The sequence below is a fragment of the Vanessa atalanta genome, chromosome 19 (assembly GCF_905147765.1).
Source record: "Vanessa atalanta chromosome 19, ilVanAtal1.2, whole genome shotgun sequence".
Classification (NCBI taxonomy): Eukaryota; Metazoa; Arthropoda; class Insecta; order Lepidoptera; family Nymphalidae; genus Vanessa; species Vanessa atalanta.
This window is the reverse complement of record NC_061889.1, coordinates 6,020,987-6,048,327: the sequence shown is the minus strand read 5'-3', so window position 1 is coordinate 6,048,327 and position 27,341 is coordinate 6,020,987. Positions and strand designations below refer to the sequence as shown.

At 31.2% G+C, this 27,341-nt stretch overlaps 3 protein-coding genes across 9 annotated transcripts in view; 1 reads left to right on the top strand and 2 right to left on the bottom strand.

Moving 5' to 3' along the window:
- Positions 1 to 11,075, top strand: part of LOC125071270 — a 29,518-nt gene extending 18,443 nt beyond the window's left edge. For 2 of the 7 annotated variants that reach the window (XM_047681421.1, XM_047681420.1), the window contains 3 exons: positions 310 to 432; positions 2,912 to 3,002; positions 7,686 to 11,075. In XM_047681421.1, coding sequence (XP_047537377.1) covers positions 310 to 432; positions 2,912 to 3,002; positions 7,686 to 7,927 — 456 coding nt within the window. In that variant the 3' untranslated portion in view covers positions 7,928 to 11,075. Of the gene's footprint in view, positions 1 to 309; positions 433 to 696; positions 899 to 2,911; positions 3,866 to 7,602 lie in introns of those variants that run through there. The other 5 variants (XM_047681423.1, XM_047681427.1, XM_047681424.1 and 2 more) reach the window with 5 other exon arrangements.
- A 135-nt stretch (positions 11,076 to 11,210) lies between these two features.
- Positions 11,211 to 19,883, bottom strand: LOC125071492 (guanine deaminase). Its single transcript, XM_047681761.1, has 8 exons — positions 19,690 to 19,883; positions 19,196 to 19,456; positions 18,368 to 18,586; positions 14,178 to 14,285; positions 13,978 to 14,085; positions 13,352 to 13,517; positions 12,429 to 12,575; positions 11,211 to 12,152 (listed from the first exon to the last, which is right to left on the bottom strand). Exons 1-8 carry the CDS (start codon positions 19,783 to 19,785, stop codon positions 11,923 to 11,925), a joined length of 1,335 nt encoding a protein of 444 aa, XP_047537717.1. The 5' UTR covers positions 19,786 to 19,883; the 3' UTR covers positions 11,211 to 11,922.
- A 1,094-nt stretch (positions 19,884 to 20,977) lies between these two features.
- On the bottom strand, positions 20,978 to 26,776 carry LOC125071579 (adenylate cyclase type 10-like). The gene is made up of 4 exons (XM_047681900.1): positions 26,478 to 26,776; positions 21,673 to 26,392; positions 21,439 to 21,603; positions 20,978 to 21,172 (listed from the first exon to the last, which is right to left on the bottom strand). Exons 1-4 carry the CDS (start codon positions 26,774 to 26,776, stop codon positions 20,978 to 20,980), a joined length of 5,379 nt encoding a protein of 1,792 aa, XP_047537856.1.
- Between the last annotated feature and the right edge of the window lie 565 nt (positions 26,777 to 27,341).

Genomic DNA, 27,341 nt, shown 5'->3' with positions numbered 1-27,341 from the left:
AATTTTAATGTATCGAACCTCGAAGAAGACTACGTTTTAGTTATAATAATCACTTTCGTACTTAAGTTTATTTTGTGTGTATAATTTTTTTTTATTTAAGTTTATTTTTAATGCTTATTAAAAGGAGAAGATGTTTTAGTTAAGGTTATACCTGGCTGGTTAGAAAAGAATAAAGTTAGTTGTCAATGACATGATGTCTTTCAAATAAATTCCAAATCCACCATAACGAGGGGATACCTTGCCTTGCAGAACTATTTCATAGCTAATAAGACGCAATAAGATCAAATAGGTTTAAATGACGGGTTCCAGGTCTCCGTCAGTTCATCATCGCAGTCGTCTCGCAGCAACTCCAGCCCGCACATGACGCTGGAGGAACTGCGAGCGATTAACAAGTACGCAGAGAGCACCAAGAGCCTCTCCTACTTACCACAGGTACGAAAATATTCTTCGAAATTTCTCACTTAATTTAAACAAAAAATTGACTATATAGGTATGAACCCTCTTTCGCGAATGAGGATTTTTTTCCCTTCTTACAGATCTAGTTTTTAGAATTGAGCGTAGTCTTGTTTTATTAACTATTTCATACTAATATCTCAAGTTCGAGGAATTCTTATCGATTTTATCATAATTATATAATTATTTATTGCTCTTACTTGTTATTATACATAGGGTATAAAATGTATGTTTGAATTCTAGCGCACACTAAAGGATTGGTTGTTCTTAAAACGATGGTGATGAGGTTTTGATCTTTAAACACCCGTAGTCAGACACCGAATAAAGCATACCTTGTCTATTTCTTGTAATTCTCACTACCGAGAATGAACCATTGACAATATCTTTCAAATTCTATATTTAAATACAAATTTTGACAAGGTAGTTATATTTTGAATAAGTATTACTACTAATTAAAGTACCTTGTTAATATCTTATAATTTTTTTTTAATAATTAATTTTAAAAATGGATTGATAAACGTTGTGTAGAGGTGATTAGTAAAGAAATGCTGTCTCCTCACGATTGTTAAATCGATGATGAAAAGGAGAAATCAGTGTTTAACTAAATATCCATGATACAACGCTGGTCGCTGTGGATCTATTCACTCACGAAGGCGCGCCCCTCCACGATAAAGTATTTGTGTGCATTAGTATGAGTGACGCTCATACTTGTAAGATGTATTAGTGTGTGTGAGATGGTTATTGACATCGAATTGACGCTATAAAATTGGTCGTATGGATACATTATGGATTTTCGAAATAAAGGCATTTTGTTCGCCGACCAAGTTGTTATCGAAACTTTGGAAGTAAAATTAAAGTGAATATTAAGTAGCTAAGTTGAATAATATTGTATTATACATAAAGGCATATTAACCAAGAACTGTTTGTGGTGTACAATATGGCTGATCCAGTAGTAAATACGTTAATCGAAGGTTTGTTTATCGTTATTCCTTTTTCGACTGGAATATACTATGAGAATAAATATTGTAAAAAACATGCACATGTACTATATTTTTGAATGCACGCCGATATTTTAACATGGAGGTTCGCACCTTCATGAGTGAACAGACTTTAAGCGGTGGTGTGATAAAATATGATTTGAAATTATAGAACGTTCATGTTCAATTTATCCTTTATTTCGATATAGTTTAGTATAAAAATATTTTAACGTTGAATAAGAATAAATAATATTTTCAGTGGTTCATTCTTACGATTGCATGTAAAATATATGTTTACACTTGAAGGTATTTAAGCAAAAATGTGTGTTAGTACGTTTTAATCACTTAATATTTAAAAAGTGTGAAATTAATAGTTAGATAGAGGATGTGCGACATTGTAAGGTTTTATGTGAAAAGCCATAATATTAAAATTTGAAAATTTTTGAATTATTTTGATAGAAAATTGTTATAGTATATTTTTTTAACGTATTGGTCAGACGACGATTGTCAATTCGCGGTTGTGTATATTATTTTTCAAAAATATTTGTAATATTTTGGTATATCTTTTTCGAAGGTAATGGTTTTTTTTATATTTTTTTAATTAGAGGTGTTTAACCTAACTTTTAAAAATTACTAATTATAATTGATTAACTTACTAATGTTCCTAATATTTGTTTCATTTTAATGTGATAACGCTTATCCAAAGTAACGCAGGTATGCTATTTGTTAAGTGGGAATATTTGAATAGTTAGATTTATACGAATCAGTAATATCGATGTTTTAACGATAGGTAATTTTAATAAAATATTTAAACGGTAATAAATAACAATTTGTAAATAACACGATTTATATTGGTATATATCAAATGGATCTGTAAATAAAGCTCGTCTGATTATATAAACAACTGGGTATGGAGCGAGGTGAGAAACTATGATTTTGTAAACTTTTAATTACACAGATAGATAAATAATAAGAAAAAGATAAAATAATTGTAATATTTAGAATAATAATATTTTTAGGTATATTTGATTTACTTAAAACATTACAATATTTAAGATTAGGGTTTTGATAGTTTTTTAAAGTTTTATAGTCTGTTTTCTGATAGATTTTGTATGAATTCATAAGCCCTCGAGGTTTCATTGAAACAATGCGTTTATGCAATTAAACGTTCGTCGCGAGCGAATTGGAACGAACAATGAGTAATTTTCTAATGTTTTTGCTCGTAATTTTTTATTTCAAATTCAAGATCAACGATAACCCCCCTTACATCGTGATTGTAGTAGAATAAGTATTAATAAAGAAAAATAGCTTAACGTCACATGCCTGTTGACATACACGAGCAAAATATAGCTAATAATACAAATAGAGGCGAAACGAGAGCGCTCTGTGTGAAATCACAGCCCATACAGTTGTTTATATGGAGTCGAGCGCGGTCACGGTGAGGGTAACGGTAGGGCGGTGTCCGGGCGACCGGTGCGTAGGTGCACGAGCGGCAGCGGGCGCGGATGCGGACGCGCTCCGAGTGGTTCCTGCAGCCCGCCGCCTCGCTGGACGCGGCCCGCCCGCGCGCAAGTACGCCCCCGCCCTCGCCCCCGCCCCCGCGCCCGCCCCCGCCCCCGCACGCACGCTGCGCGCAGCCCGCCGAGAGCACCGCTCTCTACGTGCTCGTCGCCTGCCTAGAGTTTTTGTTTTGAATCGGAATCGCTCACCGGTACTGTGATTCTGTGTTAAGCTTGCGGGAGGTCTCGGGTGGCGTTTCCGTTTCGGCCGGCGGCTTCGTCGAGTTTCGTTTGCACGATGTCGCGGCGTAGGTGCGACTTGATGAATTAGCCATTGCGATCGGCTTCGATTTCGTTCTTGTACATATCGCTTCCAGACGGAGCGTTCTTGCGAATGGGATTACATCCGACGCGCCATTTAACGATGACGAATTTCAAACGTTCACATTTCGCGAAGAACGCTTCGTCTGTACCTAATGTTATAATATAGTTTTGATTGTACGATATATTATAGAGTAATTAAATATGAGCCGAAAAGGAAATGCCTTCGCAGCTTCCATAACACAGTAAACGGGCAAAGGGGTCGCTTCTCTTACTTCAGCTTACGCATGACATGTCACACTATCAGTTTTTGTCTTTGCATGTGTTGCACGTTTGGAAACTTGTGTTATCTATGTCGTATTCTTTATTTCGCTTTACGTACAAATACGTTTATTATTATTAAATAATAATAATATTTAGTTACAATTAAAAGGGCGAACGATAGGGACAAAACAGAAAGGTAAAAAGTATATAATAAAGTACTATTTTAGCAGATTTTTTCCATCTTTAAAATTATGATTTTCAGTATGCTTGATTTACTGCCGTTTCGTCGTAGTAAAATACTATAGGCAAAGTTTAATTTCAGTTAAAAGCTTAAAAATTAAACTTAAAACAAAATATTTTTTTAGCTATTGTAAGAATTAAACCGACTTATATATTAGTTGTTTATTAACTTGATAGACGATATTTTCTGGTTCGATACTTATATATCTCTTAGTTATATATACATATAATATTATGGGTTTTATTTAATAGAAATTAAAATAAGTAAAAATTTAATGCATTCTCTTAAATATCATATTACCATAATTACAAATTAAACACCGATTACATATTTATTATGTATTTTAAATTAATTTGTGATTATTTTCAAGAAGCTTGATATAATTGAGGAATGTCATTGAGTTTGGCATGAGTTTATAACGGTGCGTTCAGATTAAATAACATGTTATAAAACTTGTCTCGTAAAACACCTCTCATTGTGTAAAATTTTTGCACAAAACCTTTGAAATATATGTAGACGTTCAGTTCGATTTGATCGATCGACGCGGCAGCAGCAACCGTTTAGTTATAAACGTAGACTATGTACTAGTTTATGAGGTTGAAGTGCATGTATTTATAATATAAATTAATATAAACTTGTTCTTGGACGATGCATTATAACGTGTTATTTCGCTTAATCTGGACGCACCTTTAAAATGCGAATGGTTTTATGTGTATGTTCATGTGTTCTATTGGCACGATTTTTGTTTTATAATTATTTAACATACACGTTCCACATCCATACTATACAGGCGTCTGTTATTTTATTAACAAGTCTAGTTTTGTTCATTTCAATGAACTAATTTTTCGCGTTTTGTATTCATTTTGATTACCATTATAAATAAGAAAAAAAATAGTGTAGTTATTCATCATAATTAATTTATGATACTATAGTATTTCGGTTAAGTAAAAAAAACATTATTTTTTCACTCAAATGCTTTTCGTTAAAAGTATAACCTATCAGTGATGCCAACTTGGGGGTTTTCCCCCTAAATTTTGGGGAAATCCTATAATGGTTAGGGAAGATTTATGTAGAAGGATTTTTAAGGGGGGAAAAAATACAAAAGCTAATTAATTATTGATTTATTTATGAATTAAAAGAATATGAGGAAGAAGCAAAAAATATACAAAGAAAAGTTAACAAAAACCAGGGTTCGAAAAAATCCGATTTTATAATAAATATCAAAAATCCGATTTTTTTATATATATCCGATATATCTCCAGGCTAAGAAAACGAAGCGAATTTCATTCTGTAAACACTTAAAAATCTGAAAGGAATTTGTAATATAATACAAGTGTCGAAATACCACTTTTTTTTAAAAAAAAGTAACAAAGGAATTAGTGTATATCTATTTGAGAAAGAAATTTTTAATAAACACTTAAAAAACGAGTACCTTTTTATTATTATAATTTTCTTCATTTGTTTGTGAGATAAATCAACTAATTTTATTTTAATATTAATTTGGAATCAACTAGTCATAAAAAGTTATTATTCAGAGTCAGGACTTAAGTATGGATCTATGAGTGGGACATCATCATCTGGCTCCCAGTCCCAGTCAACCTCTGTTTCTTCTATGATGTCCTCATGCGCTCTGGGATTCCAAATCCATATAATATTGTATGACAGAGCTGCAGCTGTACTATGGAGGCCCCCCCCCCTTTCAGACTGGTTGAAAGTCTTGAAAGAAGATATGAACCAATTTATGCGCTTTTTGGGTTCCTAATCGATTACGAATCTTTGATTGAACAAGGCCGAAGGTAGAGAAAATTCTTTCAAGACCTGCCGTTGACGCTACTGCTGACAGCAATTGTTCACAGAGTGCCTGTAATGCTTCTTTACCATCCCAGTTGAGCCAACGCAGATCAATTGTGTTTATATCTAGGAGCTTCCACCATTCCAATGGTATAAAGATATAATGGTATAATAGACCCCTATTCAAATTGTGACCCAAACAGATATCTGGGAAACATTGACGATTGTGTCAGTAATGCCGTCACAGTAGGCATCTGGGAAACATTGACGATTGTGTCAGTAATGCCGTCACAGTAGGCAGTAGGCGGGCTGTATTTCACCAAAAGCTTTGTCTCTTTGATCGTTGGTCAGATGTTTACCCAGAAACCGGTGGTCCAATATATTGGCCAAGTAATGAACAGACCCTAATGCCATCTCGCGTCTGCGTTGGAATAAATTTATAACTTCTGGTATTTCATTTTCAAAGTCCTTTTCAAGCCGGTGCCATATTTCTACTGCCACGGATATTGTTGTTCCATCCCTTTGGGCCCTGTCTAAGGCTCTAGCAATTGAAATAGCTTTGTTTGTTATTTGTGCGTCATTTACGATTTTGTTTATGCAACGCATCTGCAAGCTTCCCGGTGTTGCAGATGTCCATGGGCGGTGGTAGTCACTTTCAATCAGGTGAGCCTCCTGGTCGTTTGCCACCTTCGACATAAAAAAAAAAAAAAACTGAAAACAAATATACAAGAACTAACTTAAGCGTAGACGAGAACTCACTTGCAACGATCCTAACACCAGCATGGGTAGCATGCCACCGTGAAACAGCGCCAAGACCCCCTGCGCCCTCTTTCTATTTGCGCGCGAACGAACGAGATAAAAGACGTGATACAGTATGTAGCATGCTACGGTTGCCATGAACTATCAAATTCACTGACCCAGAAAACCCATAAAATGTTTTTTTTTTACAAATTTATCTATTGGGAAACTAAATGAGAGTCTAAAATGCCGTAGGTACATAAGCTGAAGAAAATATAAAAGTAAAACTTACCATGTAGGGTACAGAAAATGGCAGAAAGTATGTATAACAGGCAGTAGCAATAATAATCTTCTTAGCTTACACTAACTCCAATTAGTCGACTTCACGTCTCACGTGATTTCATAATAAGTTGACAATATTAAAGGTATCGTAGGCACTAAAATACTATATCTGAATAGAACGAAGCATTGTTCGCGGATATATTTCATGATATATATCACGATATATATCAATTGATTTTTTCCTATCTTCTGAATAACACTCATAGATCTATGCTTAAGGCCCGACTCTGAATGTTTACTTTTTATGATTAGTTGATTACAAATTAATATTAAAATAAAATTAGTGAATTTATTTCACAAACAAAAGAAGATATAATAATAAAAAGTACTTGTTTTTTAAGTGTTCATTAAAAATTTCCTTCTCAAATAGATAGACACTAATTCCTTTGTTACTTTTTTTAATAAAAAATGTCGTATTTCGACACTTGTATTATGTTAAAGAGACCTTTCACATTTTTAAGGGTTTACAGAATGAAATTCGCTTCGTTTTCTTAGCCTGGATATATAACAGATATATATCGGATATATATATAAAAAAATGGTATTTTTGATATTTATATAAAATGTAAATTATTAACGCTAGGAGCTCCAGGGAATACCCATTTTTAGTACCTCGTATAATAAACCTTATGTCATATGAAGTTAAGGTTTGAATTTCAATAAAAAGCTAGCCGTACTGGTAAGTTAAAGGGGATAATTTTATTTTAATTATTAGATCATAAATTAATATTTGTACACGTGTCATATGCACCGACGTAATTACAACGGCTATTATGAAATAAACTACTCGAATATATTTTAAATTACCTCTCAAACAGGGTACAACAAAAACTTTAGGGGTTTTTAATCGAGAATTACCGGAAGTGTATTGTAGGGGGAACGTCCCGTAGGAGTTGGCATCACTACCGTAGCCCCCCGCAGACGCCTGTGCAGTATAGTGTGTGTGAGTGGTGTCGGTACCGTGTGGCGTGCGCAGGCGGCTCGCGGCGGCGCTCGCGGCGCGCGCGCGTGTGTCGCGCCCTCACGCACTCCGACACTGAGGTCCCGCTCGCTCTCCAGCCTCGTCAAGTGACCGCCTGACACCTCCCGCCCACGCCCTGACACCGCCGCCTCGCCTCGCGCGCCACCGTTCTCGTATGCATACGTTCGCGCACACACTATCGACTGCTGTTTTTGAGATATTCGTGCCAACCCCTCTGTTATGTAAAGTCTTGTATGTGAGCAGAGACGTACTTTTTGGTTTAAATTTAGAAATAGCAGTTAAACATTACACTCACACCTGTAACGAATTTGAAACTTAACCTCCGACTCGATATTTCCAATTTAATACATTGTGACCAGCACGCCAGCATATGAATGTCATCGATTATTTACAATAATCTGTACTATATATGTTAGCATGATATAAATAAACCTATTTGACGTTATCTCTTATAAAATTCCGATAACATATATAAATATAGGAACTTCAAACGAAAATTAGTAATTAAAATTATCATTCGTATAGATCTTGTGTCGTAATCCTAAAAGTGATAGTAGTGATCTACGTAACTTCGATGATCTACAATTAATGTTGAAATTGAGCTTACAAACAGAATTTAACAAAAAAATATATTACGAACAAATTTCTGAACAATTTTGTGACAAATTTCACATATATCATGCCACAAGTTACTAATTAGCAACGAATATAAAAATTAAAAAAAAAAAAAATTATTTCATAAATATTTTGTAAATATGTGCTCTCTGTAAAATTTTTAAGTAGTTTCAATTACAACATATATATACCTAATTAGCTACGTAAGTTCAGAAATCTTTACGAAATAAATTTAGAGAAAATGTCAATGATAAAGTAAATTTTTCTTTTACAATATGTTTCACGCATATAACGCGAATATGTTTCAGTAGAGCAATTGAATTAATTGCTGTATATTTCCTATAAATATCTTTAATGCATTTAATTTACCAAATTGTAGTCTATATTATTTAGCAAAAAAAAAAATTTTTATATCGAAACTTAATTTTATATTTAACGGTTGACGATTTTTATTAGAACGGAAATTTGGAATGTGTTCGAATTTGACCACTTTTAAACATTCCTGTAAATATATCTAGGTTATTGTTATGGATCGTGCACATTTAGAGCGCGTTATAATATTGAAAGAATTATTATTTTATAAACAACTTACACTACTGCATTTTTCTCTACCTCGTATGTATGTTTTTTTTTTTTTTGGCTTATTTGATCATCAATGTATTCCATAATGCCAAAATTTCTATTCATTATAATATAACTTTAAAACAATATTTTTTAATCTTGACTTCGATAAAACAGGAACAGTATTTTTTCTAATGTTATTGTTTAGTATATAAATATCATACCATATAAGATTCTAAAAATATTTGTTGAATTTTCAATATTATAGACAAGTATTGGAATTAATGTCAAAGTATTTCGGATTGTATATTCATTTTAGAAAAAAAGTTACAAAAAAGACTGAAAAATGTAAAATTTACTCTACAGCTCTTCATAAAAATTCAACTTATTTTTTACAATATTAATATGGTTTTAAATTGAAGGATTTGAGATTTGTTGTCTATTATATGTAGTACAAATAAAGTGGGTGTTTTGTCTATAATTCTATAGTAATGGAAGTGTCGATGCTTCTAACATAAATTATAGGTGCTAGTTGATTGTGAAATCTCTTATTATTAAAAATAGTATTAATTTCAACTAATATTGATACATTTTTCTGATGTATCGAAATATATTTAATATGTTAGTTGTACGTTTACGTTTTTGATAAACTTATTGACGTAAATTCTTTGTACAGCCTGTTTTATCGCTTCAAAATACGCGTATAGAAATTAATTATTATACATGTTTCGGTTTTTGTTCAAATATCGTTACGTGATATTATAAATGATACTTTTTATTTAAATATATTCTAATTTCGCGATCCGGTGTGACTTCACAATGAAGATATAATTTTAAATTTTGTTCCAAATTAATTTTTAATTGGTTGTATATATTTGCTCAGCACTCAAGTGCTTCGATGTTTTTTTTTTAAGTTGACATACAATTTCTAGAATAACTAGATTTAATAAGGAGTGCTAAAACAGGCTCTAAGTCATACTATGTTTATATTTATTCATCATACATGACACCTACATTGAGCACGTGTTAAGCACATCTAATTGTTTAGGTTAATAGGTAAATATATATTTTTTGTGTATATTGTTTAAGCTGCCTGTTTATTTTTACGCGTGCAGCAGTGTGCATAACACTTTTATTACGTATCAATTGTGTTAATAAAGCAAAAGGCTTTTGAATGATACAGTCAGCTTGTTTGTATAAAGAGTATTGTTTGCATTAAAATTTTTACAAACATAAATATATGATTGTGAATGAAAATAATTTGTAAGTTTTAATGCTAGTTTATTTCGCTAATAGTCATGCGAAAGGCAGCTCAATATATTTATGAATTCCTAGTGGTTGTGGAGTAGCAGCTACGCGTTAGGCTTACTGTGGCCATATTTAAGGTACCTTATCATTCTGTTAGCATTTTTATACGTTGAAGTATTATTCAAGGATAATTTCACGAGACCTACGTGATCTATTCCGTAGTATAATCTTTAAAGTAATATTCGATAGTTAGTAAAACTTTTCTTGGATTTTCATTGGCCAAGATCTTGTGTTCATTGATTAGTTATAGGTTATGATAGTTTAATTTCTTATTATATACATATATAATTAATGTATAGGGTAGTTTGTCCGTAGATGGAATAATTTGGTGCTATTGTCATTTTAGAAGATGTAAAAATCGTGGCAATAGCAACAAATACTAAATGTTAAATACATTATAAACTTTAATCAAACGCGTCCTATTCTTTTTGAAATCACACCTTTGATTAACATCAATTATTATAGTATAGAAAATTTTGTACTATGGTAAGTTTTTGAATATTGTTGGGTACATATGATTTGTATAAGACTGTTCCAATTGAATTTGTATTTTATTATAATAAACACTCGAATATGTAAAATACCTAATCATTCCACCGACTTAAGTATTGATCATAACATTGCTTTGGGTATCACTGTCGTAAATTATTAAGTTAGCATAGATCTCGGAGCTTTAACAATGTCACGAACAATGTTATTATTTTAGTTTTTCATTAGAACGATTTTTTTTTTGTTTTGTTAACGGTACTTGAACTGACATGTTATATTATTTCTAATTTGAGTTATGTTTTTAGTGCAATGGACGATAAACGAAGATGTGAAATTTTTATGTCTATTTTCTTTTAAAATTGTACATGAATAGCAAGTATATGATAGTTTTAATTTATTTTAGAATATTTGTAATATGGTATTTGCTTATGTGCATTAAGTTTTTATAGATTTTCACATTATATTTGCACATTTTTCTATACAAATTATAAAGAATAACACGAAAATAAAAGTATATGAATAAATTTTGGGTTTATATTTTTATCCTGTTTTCCAATGTGCGACGAAACGAAATAATAAAAAAGTTTTTGTTAAAAAAATATATTTATTATTTACACTCTGTGATTAAGTAAATACAGTAAAAAAATAAATTTTCTCAGCTTTGCAAGCAATTCAATTATTTTATACCTTATAGCAAATATACACAATACACACTCAATTTAAAATTGTCATATACGATATTTTACACAGCAATAAGTTTCCAGCAGGAAAACCGCAGCGTTTTGAGCACAGGTGTCCGTGTTACTAGAAGTTTGCTGCGTGTATTACATTGAATTGTCCAAGAAACTCGTGATTTTTCCGCCAGAGTTTTATTATTAAGCAATACATCATAGAGACATAATAAATCATGCGTTTATATTAATTTAAGTAATAGTTCTTAAGTAATAATAAACTTAAAATATAATATACATACTAAAAAGACTAAAAAGTATGTCACTTGGTACGTTCATTAAAAAATAATTCCCTTTTAGATGGTACTTTATAATAAAATAAACATGAATATTAATCGAATCAATTCGATATTTTAATCGATATATACCAATCGATAGATTTTTGATCTGCGGCCCAGTAATAGAAAGTCACAAATTTACTAATTTTAATTCTAAATATATTTTTTAAATATAAACGTCTGTAAATATATATATATAATTTCTATAAATATATATATATAAAAACAAAGTTGTTGGAAAATAAATTAATTGTATATAAAGACCGATTGGCTAGAGCTATTATTATTCAACTATCATTTATTTTTTTTATAATAATAGCTATTACCCCTATTTATAAAATATCTTTAACTTTTTTACCCTTAATATACACTTGTACAATGTTTCTGTCGTCGCCCAAGTAAACAAACCTCTCAACTCGTTCCAAAATTTCTTCCTCCTCTCCGTGTGCCACAGAGTATGTATACTTATCTATGGGGCTGTTCTTCGAATACAAATCTATGAGTAATGCGTCGAATTCCTGATTTACCTCGAGACCTCCGATTTTATCGTCTATAAATAGAGCTGAAATAAAAATACTAAGTATAAGCTGCTATAAAACAGAGTTGGATTAAAACCAAATGTATAGGTTAATAAGTAACAAATAATAATAATGTAATTTTACATAAATAATACATTACATAATAATACATTTTACATAAATCTATTGAGTTTAAACAAAAATATGAAGAACTAGAGCTTAAAACAATTCAAATTTTGTTTGGCAAATAATTTAAAGTAGTTTGATAGCGTATCCTAATAATTTCGAAAACGATTTTATGTAGATTATAAATAACTTACCCCTAGCTCCACCCAGCGTGGCAAGATATAGGGCCTCCTTCCAATTTAACGCAGGCTCCTTGCCGCCCAACAGGTTGAGATGTTCGGATACGTCCATTGCGCGTCTCAACGCATCCAATATGCTCGCGTTATCGCCTCCTGATACGTCTACAAAAATTGTGATTACAATATATTTATTTTTTAAATAAAATAAATAAAGATTCCAATAAATAAATAGTTAAGATTATTAAATCAAATCAAAATATTAAGTAAGCGCATAGAAGCACTTTTGAATTGTCATGTGAAGTGTCGAATTAAATGCAAAACCGGTGGTACCGGTTCGGAAAGTAGATTAGATAGAGAACCGACAAGAAATTCAGTAATTAACTACATTATTAACTTATGATGATGAAGGCCAATCATTATGGATGGATTGGACCATAGTTTTCTAAAAATACATATAAAAGAAATTGGAATAAGAAATGTTTAACTTTGGTTGCTAAATATTAAGTAAATTTTTTTTGCATATTTCCCATTCATTATTTAAAGAACATTCGACAGTTGTTATAAATGTAATGGTTAGTTACCATGCTACGAACTACATTTAAATTAAATTTAAAATATGATCTTTACTTAACCATGATGATAAAAAAAAACTACTAGTTAACCTTCTTGATTTTTTTTATCGATACACAGTTGTTATTTAAATAATTACATATTTCAATACCATAATATATTATAGCCAACCATTAGAACTCTATATTTTTCCTTGTTGTTCAAGCTTGTAATTTCGAATTCCTTCAAATTCGCTTCAGAGGTTTGACTGTGACAGAGACACAGACAGACTTCGCTTTTATAATATTAGTATAGATGTAAAGTTAGTCCGTCGTTAATTTAATCTCTTAGTATATAACAGAAATGTGATAAAAATAGTGAGTATTTACCAGTTCCGAGACCGACTTTGACCTCGCAATTGAGTAATTTCCTCACGGGACAGAGTCCAGACTTGAGTCTGGTATTGGAGGCCGGACAGTGCGCTATGGATGCGCCTTTACGTACGAACATATCGATCTCTTCCTCACTCAGGTGCACCCCGTGAGCCATGATGCACTTGAAACAAGAAATATATATGAAAACAATAATTAATAATATGAAGAAATGTGCTTTGTAAACGAAAACGTTTTTGGTCTGTATAATATAATTTTATCTTACATGTATATATAAACTGGAATTTTCATTAGAAAAGGATTAGGTACGTTATATTTGATTAGTATTTAAAATTGTAGAAATTTAATTGAAATATAATATTGAATATTACATAGTCATTCAACGAATGCAAGATTGGGCGAATGTCGAACACGTTTTTTTTTTACACCCACCTAATATTAATAAAAATATTGATAGACTTAAATAGAATTTTTAATAGAATAAACTTATAAAATATAATCAAATTTGTATTTGTTGCTCTCTTTACTCTTCGGCATCTCACTCTCACACTGATACAAGCCGACAGTAATAATATAATATGGAGGGGCGCGCCTTCGTGCGTGAATTGTTCAAGGTTTATTACCTTATTATCAAAAAGGCCGCAACGTCCATAAACTTCAGAATAACTCGTACATTCTGGATTAGTACTCAGCACATACTCTATCTCCTTTTTATTCTCTGATATATGACTCTGGAAAAAGCACAATCGACTTTATATATTTTGAATCATTTTATAAATATTGAATTAAACATATGCGTAAAATTTGAGTTTTTTTTTTTTACCTGAATAAGGCATGAGTTTTGTTTTGCTATTACTGACAATTTCTTCATTAGATCATTATCACAGCTGATTGCAAATCTCGGAGTGATTACGGGATTAACTAAATCATTCTGAAATATTTTAAAATAATAATGTATTCTTCGTCCATGCACGCATACACACTCTCTGTCTGAGTCAGTGTACTCTCTCCTCCCAAAAAGTAATTCTGTCAAAGTTTGCGATATTACATTATACGATAAAAAAATCGTTGGGACTAGTATTTTTTTTTAAAGAATACTAGCAATGTCCCTAAATGCAATAGTTAAGGAATTACTAATATTTCTATTTACCCCTCCTTTTAAGCTATCACTTGTGTTAGGAATGGGGACGACAATGAGCCAAGGGGTCAGGATCGATCCTGGGACTTTTTACATCGCCAAGCGGCCCGTAAACCATTGCGCTATTAATGCTAGTGGTTAGCTTATTAGGCTGCGATGTTTTGGTTGTGCCGCGTTAGGTCAATGAAAAGAATATTTATTCTTCAAACTCCCGGTATTAGCCCGAAGTTTGGAAATGGCAGTGTTTAAAGTATCATACCTAGGAAAGACCGAACAATTCAGTCGTGTACAATTTGTAATCCTATTGGATTGTTAGTTGTACAATAGAAAGTGCATTTGAGTTTGAGTTTTCTGTGCACTATAAGATGTCCTGTGCAGCTGACCAGTCCTTAAAAATTGGCACTGTAACCGAAATCGGTCAGTGGGACGTTAGTAATTGAAACTTTTACCAACAGCTGTATCACTCAGGTCAACGAATAAAAAAAAAACTGATATGACTTGGATTGCTTTTTTAATTATTGTATTCTACGTTCTGACCCAGGGTCATGTTCGAAATAGATACAGATAATTAATATTAATAACGATTGTAAGAAAGAAGTATATTCCCGAGGAAAACTTTTTGTCGTGTATCGTACACTTAACAATATAACCCACTAAAATAAAAAATAAATCAAGCCTTATATTCTTCATTGCCGGTAGGCCTGTAAATATAACCCAATCGAAGGTTACGTCACGAAATAATTTCATCTTAGTACACAATTTTTCTCAGTATGGACTGATAGAAAAAAGGTATATCTGCAGTAGAATATTACATGCACCAACAGTAGGTATAATATTGTTTTATTCTATGCAATTATTACAAATAATCTTATACTATGAATTATTTATGAATACAATAATAACTATTGCTTATAAATTATTAATCTGCGTTCTCTCGGCGCAATTAAAAACCAGTAAGTAAATTATTTTTATTTATTATACGAAGCCAATTAAAATGTATGGCAAGAATTATCTGTATACATTTTTAAAGGATAATTTTAATCTATAATAAAGCTGGGTTTTATGGTTGAACTGCAATAATTTCAAGAATTAATACTCCAATTTGTGATAGTTTGTCTTAATTAGCCCTTTTATCGAGGAAAAACATATGCTATATATTCCGATGCTACGATTCTTAAAAGAAAATCCGTTACTAAGTTAATTTAATAATCCGGACGATTCATTCCGAAAATCTGAATCGTCCTATCGTCGGTCCTAGGACCTCGTGAAACCTTGATAGGGTTAATTTAAGTTTAGAATTTTTGCACACTAACGTAACATACAAACGTACTAGGTTTTAATATTTATTTAATTTAAATCCATTGAATTTTTTAATACTATGACGTTACAGAACTAATGTGTATCCGTCTTTACAGAAATTTGGCTCAATAGAAGGTTGTACATCTCAGAGTTGTTTAATGGTAAGTATTTTAGTGACAGGCGACCATGGCAAAGATGGAAAAGACTTTTTTGTAGCTGTATTAAAACATTTAAAGTCAGTACGGTTAGCCGTTAACTCAGCAGCATAAATATAAAATGTACAAAGAAAACTGTGCTAATCCACTTACCCCCTTCTCATAATGAGACATTAAACATATTTTCTCAAAGCACACAAAAACTGATTGAAAAATATGAGTAAGTATTAATTTCTAGTTGTAGTTTTTAAATGTTAGTAGTGTTAGTTATTAATGTAATTATTAAATATTAAAAGTTTTGATTTAGTTCTCTAATCATACTTATTGATCATAACAATTATACAAAACAAACTACATGAGCAACCAGACTTTTTAAATAATAGGTCCAATCAGCACAATGCTGACTAGTATTGTAAACGTGAATACGAAGTTGAAACATGCACATAATTATACGGTATTTTTTTTATGCTTTAATTATAAATATTATGTATAGTTATATACATAATATTTAAAAATATCTATTATGATATATCCCTCATGGTACTTACGTGAACTAAAACGTATTTGTAGAGAAAAAAGAAATACCACCATAAAATAAAATAATCGAAAAATCCTTAGAACTTCTTGATATTTAAAAATTTAAGAACAATAGGCTTGGAATTAAACAATACTTAACTAGTTTTGAAAGTTTTGTGCTATGAAAATTTACCAAGATGTTTTGGTCATTTATTAAATCTAAGCTAGCATTTGTGGCCCAAATCCACCAAAATTATCTATTTCTCTCAGAAGGACATCACGTCCTTTGTAACTTATTTCCTGACTGTCTGAATATTTTATAAAAAATACTTGTCTCTGAGATAACAATACCTCACGATTCATAGTAGTAATATTTCTACATTGTCCAATTTTATTTCTCCAATGATGATATACTTAGTAATCTATAATCGCTTGATGAGAGTAAAGGTCGCTGCGATAGCCTTTTTTCAGAAGATGTGCTAAAGCCGGAGATTAGGCATTTGGTAATCTATTTCCATACTCATAATACGAAATTTTTAAAAATTAGTAACATAACGTCTAACATGGCATTTCAATCACCAACACGACTGTACTAAAATAAGATCAACAACCAAAATCTGGTACTACAACCCTAACCCTTACCCTTACCCGAGTACCCGTTGATGCAATCTACACAGACTTTCGACCTTATCAGTTGTCCGTATTTGGAGATTGTTTAATGAAGTAAAGAACTTCATTAAATCTTATTTATATAAGATTAAGTCTTATTTATATAATACACATAGGTATGCAGACTTGAATCAAATTCGCTCATAGCAACGTCAGGAGTACCACAAGGGTCTCATCTAGGTCCAGTTCTTTTCAATATCTTCATAAATGAAGTTACACACAGTTATTTACCTATTAGCAAATAATTTAAAAATTATGACAGATATACGAACTGAACTGGGCCACTGAACTGAAGTGAAGTGGATTAAGATGGTTATACAGTTAGGTGTTAAGCAAATAAATTTGTATTTATTATTAAAAATGCTACTACATACAATCTAGCCGATATAAAACTACAAGATACTTACCATATCGATGGACAAAATATAATTTGTGTTGACTATGTTCGTAACTTAGATATTTTAATGGATTTTCAGCTAAAATTCGTTGACCTTATGAGGTACATTTCATCGAAAGTTTTCAAAATTCTTGGCTTCGTTCTAAGAATTTGGAAGAGTTTAAAAAATGCTCTACAAAAAAGAAATTTTTTAACACCCTTGTCCGGCCGGTTTTACAGTATATCTTTTAAAGAGAATTCGAAAATGATTTCTTAGTCATCTCCCAAACAGTAAAATCTAAATGAATTAGAATCTATATCTTTAGATTAGAACATTACAAAATGTCCGCACAGGCTTGTCATAGAATGATAAATGATGTGGTCTTTTTCCATAAACTATTTAATAAAAGTATTGAACCGTAAATACTCTCTACCTCATTCTCTTGTTTGTCCCGACTTAGTATATAAAATTTTCAAATAGCAAATATCCAATCTTAGACGATATAAAAGAAATAACCTAGATAGATATTATAGAAACCGATTGCCTTAGTAAATTAAAAAATAATCTTAAACTATTTTTAAAATTAACTTTTAAGTGTTAAATACTACAATTGAAAAAACAACCCTTGATTTCCATCTAAAACTACCATTACTTGAATATTCTAAGAGAGTGTTGGAATAGAATTTTCAGCTGTGTTTGCAGAAACACATGTAGTACTCTAAAATATTCTGTAGTATTATAAATAGTTACCATTTAATTATTATCTATTCTTCCTTGAAAATGGTTGCCGTGACCGAATAAAGGATATTAATCCTAACTTAAAAAGAAACAGTATTAAATAATTCAAATTACCACTTACATTATACTCAAATACTTTTTCAACAAATGTTTTAACTTCTCTTAACTCCTTTTCAGTATCATTATAATATCCTGCGTCGTTCTCAATGTTCATACTAACTTTGCCTACGAAGGCCCTCTGATTCTGTTTTATGGCACTCTTTACAAGTTCCAATGTGCCTTCTAAATGGAGAGTTCCAAAGTAGCATGCTGTTGTTGTGCCATTGTTGATCAACCTTTTCTAAAAGAAATTTAATTTACAAAAAGTTTAAAAATTTATAAGCTGATACCTAATATACATAACTGATAAGATCATCTCTGAACATGTAATTCGGCAAAATAATAATCTAACTGATTTGTATGCTTTTAAATATAGGCCAAATAATGGAATATATTATTAAGAAATATGAAATTAAAGTGGCGGACAAATACAAAAGACACAGCTTAGTTTAGCTATTATACAATTGTTTGTCATACTTTTGATGTAGATATAGTGAAGAACTGGTACTCTTGACAGAATTCTTCAGATATGAAAATTGTCATGCTTTATATAATTTGTTTATGTCAAGGCTTTCAACACCGTAATATCCTCAGCAGTATTTATTTAAAACTGTCATAGTATGAAAGCAGCACAAAAATATTTTGATTCTTATTCATTCTTAAAGTTAGTAATGATGCATACAAACTCCAAATAATACCATTTTTTTAAATCTTTAATTAAATCTACACTATTTAGTATTGTTTGAAGGTGTTTTAAATGAAATTAATAATCAACCCTTCTTAGAGAAATTAATGATCAATTTCGTACGTTTATTGTGAATTCTAGAATGGCTTATTATTACAAACTTACTACAACTTTAGAATAAACATTAGCGGCAAATTCTTCATCACTATATTGACTTTCTAGAGGAAATGTATATTTATCAAGCCACTCAAGTAAAGGACGATCAAGACCAAGACCAATATTTGGAAACTGTGGTGCATGTGTGTGGCAGTCAACAAATCCCGGCATCAAAAATTGATGAGGTTCTAGTATTTTAATTTGGTAACCCCTTTTAATAAAATTATCCTGGTATTTATAGAAGTAATCCTTCGCACCTCTTTCAGTTATCTGGAATAAAATATTTTTGTTCATGTTACTTAAAATATATTTAATAGTTTAAATTATATTTCTAAAAATATAGGTATACTAAAGTACAATAAGGAAAGTATTTATTTTTAAACTAACTGTTTTGGTTATTGGAAAAAAAATATGAACTTTGTGTTAGTAATATTATGACAAAAATACTACTTCTTATCTAACAAGTTTGTTAAGATTCCAATCTAGATTAATGATAAACTTACCAATCCATTTTCAACTATTAAATATGCACTAATACATTTAAGATTTGATAAACTTGGTAATATTATATCTCCAACAAAGATCATTTTATTAGACATTTTAGTTAAAATGTGTTAAAGTCACTGACTAAATACTAAACTATTTCAATTTATCTTTTCCCGCGCAATTGGCGCGTACCAACGATTATGTTCGCTGAGCGCGATATGCGAATATACTGAATCTGTCAATGTCACGTTCACGTATATAAAACAGATGATAGTTATTAGCAGTGTTACTGTACTACCAACTCGAACTTTGCCTTAAAGGTAAATGGTATTGCCATTAAGGTTATATTAAAAAATAAGAATCTATAAAATAAAAATGTAAAATTGATCATAATAAATCTGCTATATTTTATAGTAATAATTCTTTATTATAATAATTATCATGAATTTGAGTAAATAAATTCATTCGAACTGATTATATATTCTGAATATATATTCATAATTAATGATATTTTCTGAAACTGAAACGTGAGCGACCGGATCATGGAATGGCTATTAGTAGGCCTATCGATTTGGATTCATTAGATTTGTCTTAACAAGAATTATTTATTTCACATGATGACGAGGAACTGACGATGAAACTGGATGGTGGCTGTTAGAACTTTTGAATGAATCCCATTCAGTTTGGACTCTTTTTTCTATTTTAATTAAATGTCTGTGTTTTATTTATTTATCTGAACATTAATGGCGATAAATTAAACTAGCGACCCGTCTAGGATTCGCACATGTGTTTTTATTAATAAATAAAATGATACGATATAAATATAATACAATATAATAGTAGCACTCAGGAATAATATAGCTTTCTACCAGTGAAAAAAATTTAGCATTGAATCCCTACTTCCTACATACAAAAAAAAAAACAAATTTTACCTCTTTATAATATTAGTATAAATAAATTATAACTATGATTTACTAAAAGGACTAAATAGAGGGAAGGGGTAAATAGAGAGAAATGGTTCGATTATTATTTTTTTGCATTTCAGTAATTTCATTTAATCTATCAAACAAAATTTTCATAAAATTGTTTGATGTGATTGTGTAATGCAAAAATATATATTTTACACTTAAACATGCTGAATTTACATATATCCGTAAGTATTGTGATAACATTGGCAATACAGTTTAAAAGAAAATCAAAAATTTACTGCAACTAATTTATTCTTTATAATTAAGCTACAAAACTACTAATTTATTCTTTATAATTTTGCTTTCCTAATAAAATTGAAATAATTTGATAATAATGTTAAACATTTCGATTAGTAAAGACTTTATAAAGAAAATGATGCCAGGATGTTTTTGTAGTTTCGTTTGCCAATATATTCCAATGTAAAAAATTACCGGAACGGGCATTCTGAATCCAGGATATCGAATTAGAGGTAGCTGCAAGGGCCGTTGCTTGTTCTAAATGATTATTAATTCGCCTAGCCTCTTCAACTGCCTAAAATGTTGGCGATAATCAAATCTACGGTACATAATCAAACTTACATTTCGTTAATAAAGTAGTTGTAAAACGTGGAGCTCAAGTGAATTAAATTTAGTTGATGGTTAAGATAAAGTCGAGTAATCATCACAAAAAAATCTACCACGAGTGAATGAGTATTCACCCCATAAAACCCTCGTTGACCATTGGGATGGAATAAGCCTTATCAGAGTTTGATCTATTAATACAAAAAAAAAAAACGTTATTTGTCAAAAACATCACACCTGATTAAAAAAGACCGTGGCTGTTGTCAGTCGCCCCGATAATCTTAGAGAATTTGCTTTTAATAAAAGCCACCGTGGATAAATGGTTCGTAAATTACGTGCATCTCTTTCTAATTCCCCCAGTTCTCGATCAGCCAATGATCGTAATTCCATTACATCAACCACCTAAAATATTTTTCGATTGAGTCATAATAGTCATATATTCCTAATGTTTAATTAAAATCGGTAAAATACCTTTTTCAAGTCATCTACTTTGCTAGCTAAACTCTCTAACATTGCTTCTGCTAGTCTTATTCCACTTATAATAGTTTTTAATGATCCATCCTCATTGTCACGTGTGGACCAATTTAAAGCTTCATTTTCATATCGTTTAGCTTTTTTCTCAAAATCTGATCTTAAACAATAAGTCCATAAGCCTATAACAAGTCGACGGCGGCTTTCACCTGCTGCTTTACCTTTATGAAGTGAAAACTCAGCAAAACGACTAATTTCGTATGGTGATTCTAGCTGAAAACCAGCATCTAATATCATGTCGAGAGAAAGAGCATAATACCAAGTCTCGCATTCAAGAGTTGTTTGATTTTCGCCTAATTTTAAAAGTAAATTTACAATTTCGACTGCTTCCTCAATTCTGCACCGTGCTAGTAACAGATAGAATAGATCAGGGATGATATCTATTGATATTTTGTCTGCATGCAAAAAAAGGCTAATTACAAGAGCTCGAAACCCGGATCGAATTGCAGATGCTATCTGACCTCGTGCTGTACGTGCACGAAAAATAGCGAATAATAATTTTCCTATAGCGAACATTTCATCGGCTTTAATAGGTCGCTTTAAACTTTCTAAGCAATTATATGATATTTTTTCCAGATCAACTGTTAATTCCGGCATTCCACGATCGAGTTCCATTTGGATCATATTGGCTAATGTATCACATAAATCTATAACGCTACATTCAATTCGTTGTACAAGGTATAAAGACCGAAGTGCTGCTATTCTAGAGGTGTCTTCATCGTCCAAAGTGGAGTATAGCACTGTTGCAACGTTTAAGAAAAAAATTGTATCTGCTTGCATGAGTGCTTTACGTAAACGATGTTTCTTGCGATTAAACTTAGCAGCGTTAAGTAATGTCCTAATTTGTAAGAAATTGGAAATTTTTTTCAAGTTCATGTGGTATATCCTAGCAGCTTTTTCAATATTTAATTTCGCAATTATATGTCTACCGCTTATTAAATACGAAGCTGCTTTCAAGGAATATATTTTACCTAGAAATCTTTTCCTATCAAAATCTGCGATATCTGAAACTGTTTTATCGAGGCATATACTTTCAACTTCTTCAAGTTTTGGTAATGCATTTTCAAAATTATTCTCTAAAACATTGAAATAGCTATATTTTATAAGAAAATCAATCACTTTGAATTTCACTTCAGCTTCTTTGGCATGCTGTATAAGTTGTTCAAGTATGATTATGTTTATGTCAGTACATGTGCATTTGCTATAATCAGTTTTCGAAACTCCTTTCTCTAAATTTATACATAAAGATTTTTTCTGTTTCTCTGTTTTAGTTATTCTTAGTTTATCTTCACTATCAATAACTCCCAAACTGTGCCAATCATTTGTTGTTTTGGCCTCTGTTACACCTCTTAAATTATCAAATATAGAATTCCCCTTTAACATTTCTGAGTTGACTGTCTTGCAAATATTTGACATTGTAACTCTTTTTGTAGATCTTCTACGAATATCAGTATTATTATCATAGCTTGACTTTACCTTTAAAATTGGCGCACATTGTGAGACATTTATAAATGTTGTTTCACTTTTACTAGACTTTGTACCGGAATTTATTAAGCTATCTTGTTTATGGTCTACCGTTTTATTTAACATATTTAATGAGCCAGATTTTGTGTCACGTAATGAATGACTGTTATATGGAATTGTGTTTTCTTTTTCACATTGCAATTCAAAGTAAGAGTCGCTTTTACTATCTTCAAGGTATTCTTCATTCGCATATTGTTTTTCAATAGATGTCATTATATTTGGTTGCAAATTAAATAAAGATTGTACTATCATAACTGTGCCACCACAATTAGGACATTTTTGGTTATTGTTTTCTAAATAATGAATAATGCGTAAATGAAACTCTTTTTTCTGATTAAGAGGTAATAAATCGTAAAAAGTTTTCCTTGAATTTTTATTCCTGAATTTCATTACCTTACAAAAAGCATATTTAGGTAAGCCATCATTCATATCAGAGTCATAATCAAAACAGCATTCACAGGACAAATTTGAATCAACTGAGTAATTAGATATTAGTGTTCCAGTTGAAGCCATTTTATTATATCTACTATTTGCACAGGATAAAATACGCATTGCAAATAGTCTTTTTATAGCTTTTGCTGTAGTTAAAGGATTATTTTCATACATTATATTTTCTAAGAGATGTCTTGATAATACGTTTCCAATTACAGAAGCTATTTTTAAAAGTAGTTGCTGATAAGGGGTTAATGAATCTATTTGCATCATAATAAGAGCGTCTACATTTTGTATATTTATGTCTATATTAAGTTGATCTTTCTGTATCACAAAACATATCGATATTTCTTCCGTGATGTTTTCTTTAATAAATTGATCTAAAAGAGGTTGATCGTTTGCATTTATTGCTATAGGACGTAATAAATTAGGATCTGGAAATTGTAAGTTCTCATCTTGCCAGGAGTCTAGTTCATTTTCACGAACTTTCTTAATATTCAAAGCACCATTTGAAAAAAGGTGAACAATGAAACTTTCCACGAGACCAGGCATGCCTGTACATTTCGCTTCAAGTGCATTACATAGATCCTCTGATACAGCTTGTACGTCTAGTATTTGGCAAGCCAATGGTATGATCCATGTAGAACTGATGGTACCTAAAACAATTTTTCTTATGTTGTTTTTAATGAAGACATTGTACAGCCAACTGTGTACACTGCAAAATTTTCCTCTGGTTACAGTTAATACGGTAAATATTTTCATATTCTCGATCATAATTGCAAGAAAATCCCAGGAGAATGCATCTAAATTTTGTAAATCGTCTAAAAATATTACATATGTTTTTGACAGACAAGATATTAACTTTTTGAAAATCTTTTTTTCTTTTTCTTTTCGTAAAATTTCATTCTGCGAAGAAAATTCTTCGTGGTAAGCAAACCGAACCTTTAGAACATTGTTTAAATAACACAACTCGTCACAATAATAACTAAGGAGATTGACAATTTTTTCTTCTTTTGCAAATCCAATAATTGGTTTGTCAAGTCCTAGCATTTGTTCAATAATTTGATTTAATGCTAAATACGGTGTTGCAGAATGTATTGAAGTTAAACTAAGATGACAGGCAGTAAGATCCTTGTTTTTTGCATATCGAGCCATCCATTGCAGAAGTCTAGTTTTGCCTATTCTACTTTCCCCGATAAGTAATAAGGCATCAAAATCTCTAAACGATAAATGATAATCGTTGATCCAGTTTTCAAAATACTCCATTTCATCGCTCCGATTTAGTAATGGCGATGTCAAAGGTATGTTATATAATTCTTTTGCTCTAATTTCTTCTGTGTATTCATAAATTTTACCGGGATGAACTATTCCTTTAAGTTCAGTTGGTGGTTGAAGAGTAAATCCATTACTGGACATTTTACTTTTGACAAAAGTAGCTTCATCGCATGTTATTTTGTTTCGAAATCCACACATTAAACGAGCGGCCTTATTAACAGTGGCGCCAATAACGGTGAATTCTCTGCGAAATGGATGTCCAACTACTCCACAATATACTTGACCAGTAGTGACACCAATGGATACTTCAATCACACCGTCAAGAGCTGAAACGGATTTTTTTATACTAAATGCACATTTTAGAGCAGCTTGTGCTTCGGATTCGTGCTTGAATCCTCGCAATCCAAAAATTACTAATATCATAATATCTTTGTCGAATAAAATTATTTTATTTACGCATCCCATAGATTTGTAAACGATTTCACAACTAATTTGATATGAATTATTAACTATTGTAATTAGTTGTGGGAAGGGACATTCTCTTGGTTTGAGGGTTACAAATAAAACTGAAACTTGTCTCATTTCAGTCAGATATTCTAAAGGTTGGTGCGCATCGATTTGTGTTAGAACTGGTCTTATCATAAATTTTCTTATTTCAGAGCCTATATTTTTTTCCTTTGCAATTAATATGGTTTTACGTAATGTCAATAACTCATTTGCTTTTGAAATTGTTGTACCTCCTTTAGTTGCATTATCTAAAAGATGGTCTGGTAGATTTTCTATTGTAATAAATGATTTGTTGGCTTGTCTGATCATAGCTCCGAACCCAGGAAAAGGTTTACTTACGTCATTTTCACGTGGATCATACAGAATGGATTTTATAGTAACATGACTATCACCATCGATGAAATGATCATAATTTCTCGAATAGCAGTGCCCCCATGCAGTTGGCGTCAACTTTACTTCTCCGGAAGCACAAAGACTTTCAGCGACTTTTGCTTCAATGACGGGTAAGCCAATGATTATATAATTCATATCTATTCCAGTCCCAATAGGAGCGAATATTAAATTACCAGCCGATATAGCCAATTTCACTTTGAGATTTACTTTGACATCAGTTTCATATGATCCAAAAGAATGCTGAATTATAAGGGCACATGTAATCGCTGTGTGAATCGTATGAGATAAGAATGTTCGTTTATCAGTTTTCCAGAGAGCTAAAAATGCATCTCCAGCAAATTTTATTATATCTCCACCATGACTATATATGACTTCTATAAGAGAACCTAGATAGGTATTTAATGTCACTGTTAATTTATAAGTACCACCCTTTCCAGTATTGTTATATTTTTCAGATAGTGCTGTATATCCTGAAACATCAGCCATCATCAAAACGCCTACGAATTTTTTCGGGTCCCCTGTACTGAAACTGCAAATCGAATAAAACTGTTAAACATCAGAAAATAGGCTAAAAATAGGCTAATTTTATAGCAATAAATAATATGAGATAATACTTTTTCATAAGAAGTATTTCGTCAGGTACCAAAGTGGAGAGCACTAAAGTTTGTTTTTTCGTTAGATTTACTTCAACATCTTGATCGGATTGGTCGTTTTCTGCATTGTTTTGCATAAAAAATTCTTCAAACCAATCTTTGAGTTCACACGCTTGCGGTAAATCGTCCACAGAATCTTCTTCTAGATACTCTTTGTCTTTACGCGATAGTTTTCTCCCATAGGTTCGCCATTTTTCTGTACTTATCATTATGTTCATAGAGTTTCGTCGTGATCGTGTGCGTGATCTTCGGAAATTCATATTTGTTATTTTACACTTTAAAATTTATTTTAAACTCCAAAGATGTACAGATTAAACTTAACCTAAAACATGATAAAATCTAATTGGTCTTGACTTGTTGATACTAAATGACTTCCTTTTTAGGAATATATCTCATCAGTAAAAAGGAAGTAAGTAAGTTTATTTTAATTGTTATTTTATGTGTAAAGACGATGTAAAAAATCCATATTCGATTAGGTTTCACGTGTTTCAAGTTACTGGCTTTACTGTTAACTGGGTTATAATTTTATTTTAACGTATATTGCACGAACGGCAAGCGGCGTGGTATTGCTCTATTATAGTCAGAAAATAAAATCCGAGATTCACTTAGTTTTAACAGTTTTATCTAATTTTTCAATATGATTTTTGTTATTTCAGATATTTTTAAATATCGGTGAGGTTATTTATAAATTTAACATATATTTTCTATCAATTTTAAATAAGGTAGAACTCTACAATTATAAACAGTACGTGGCAATGAATAATATGTTGGAAGATAGGGGGTTATTTCTACTAACATATAACGGCTATAATTTGTTTCCGGTTC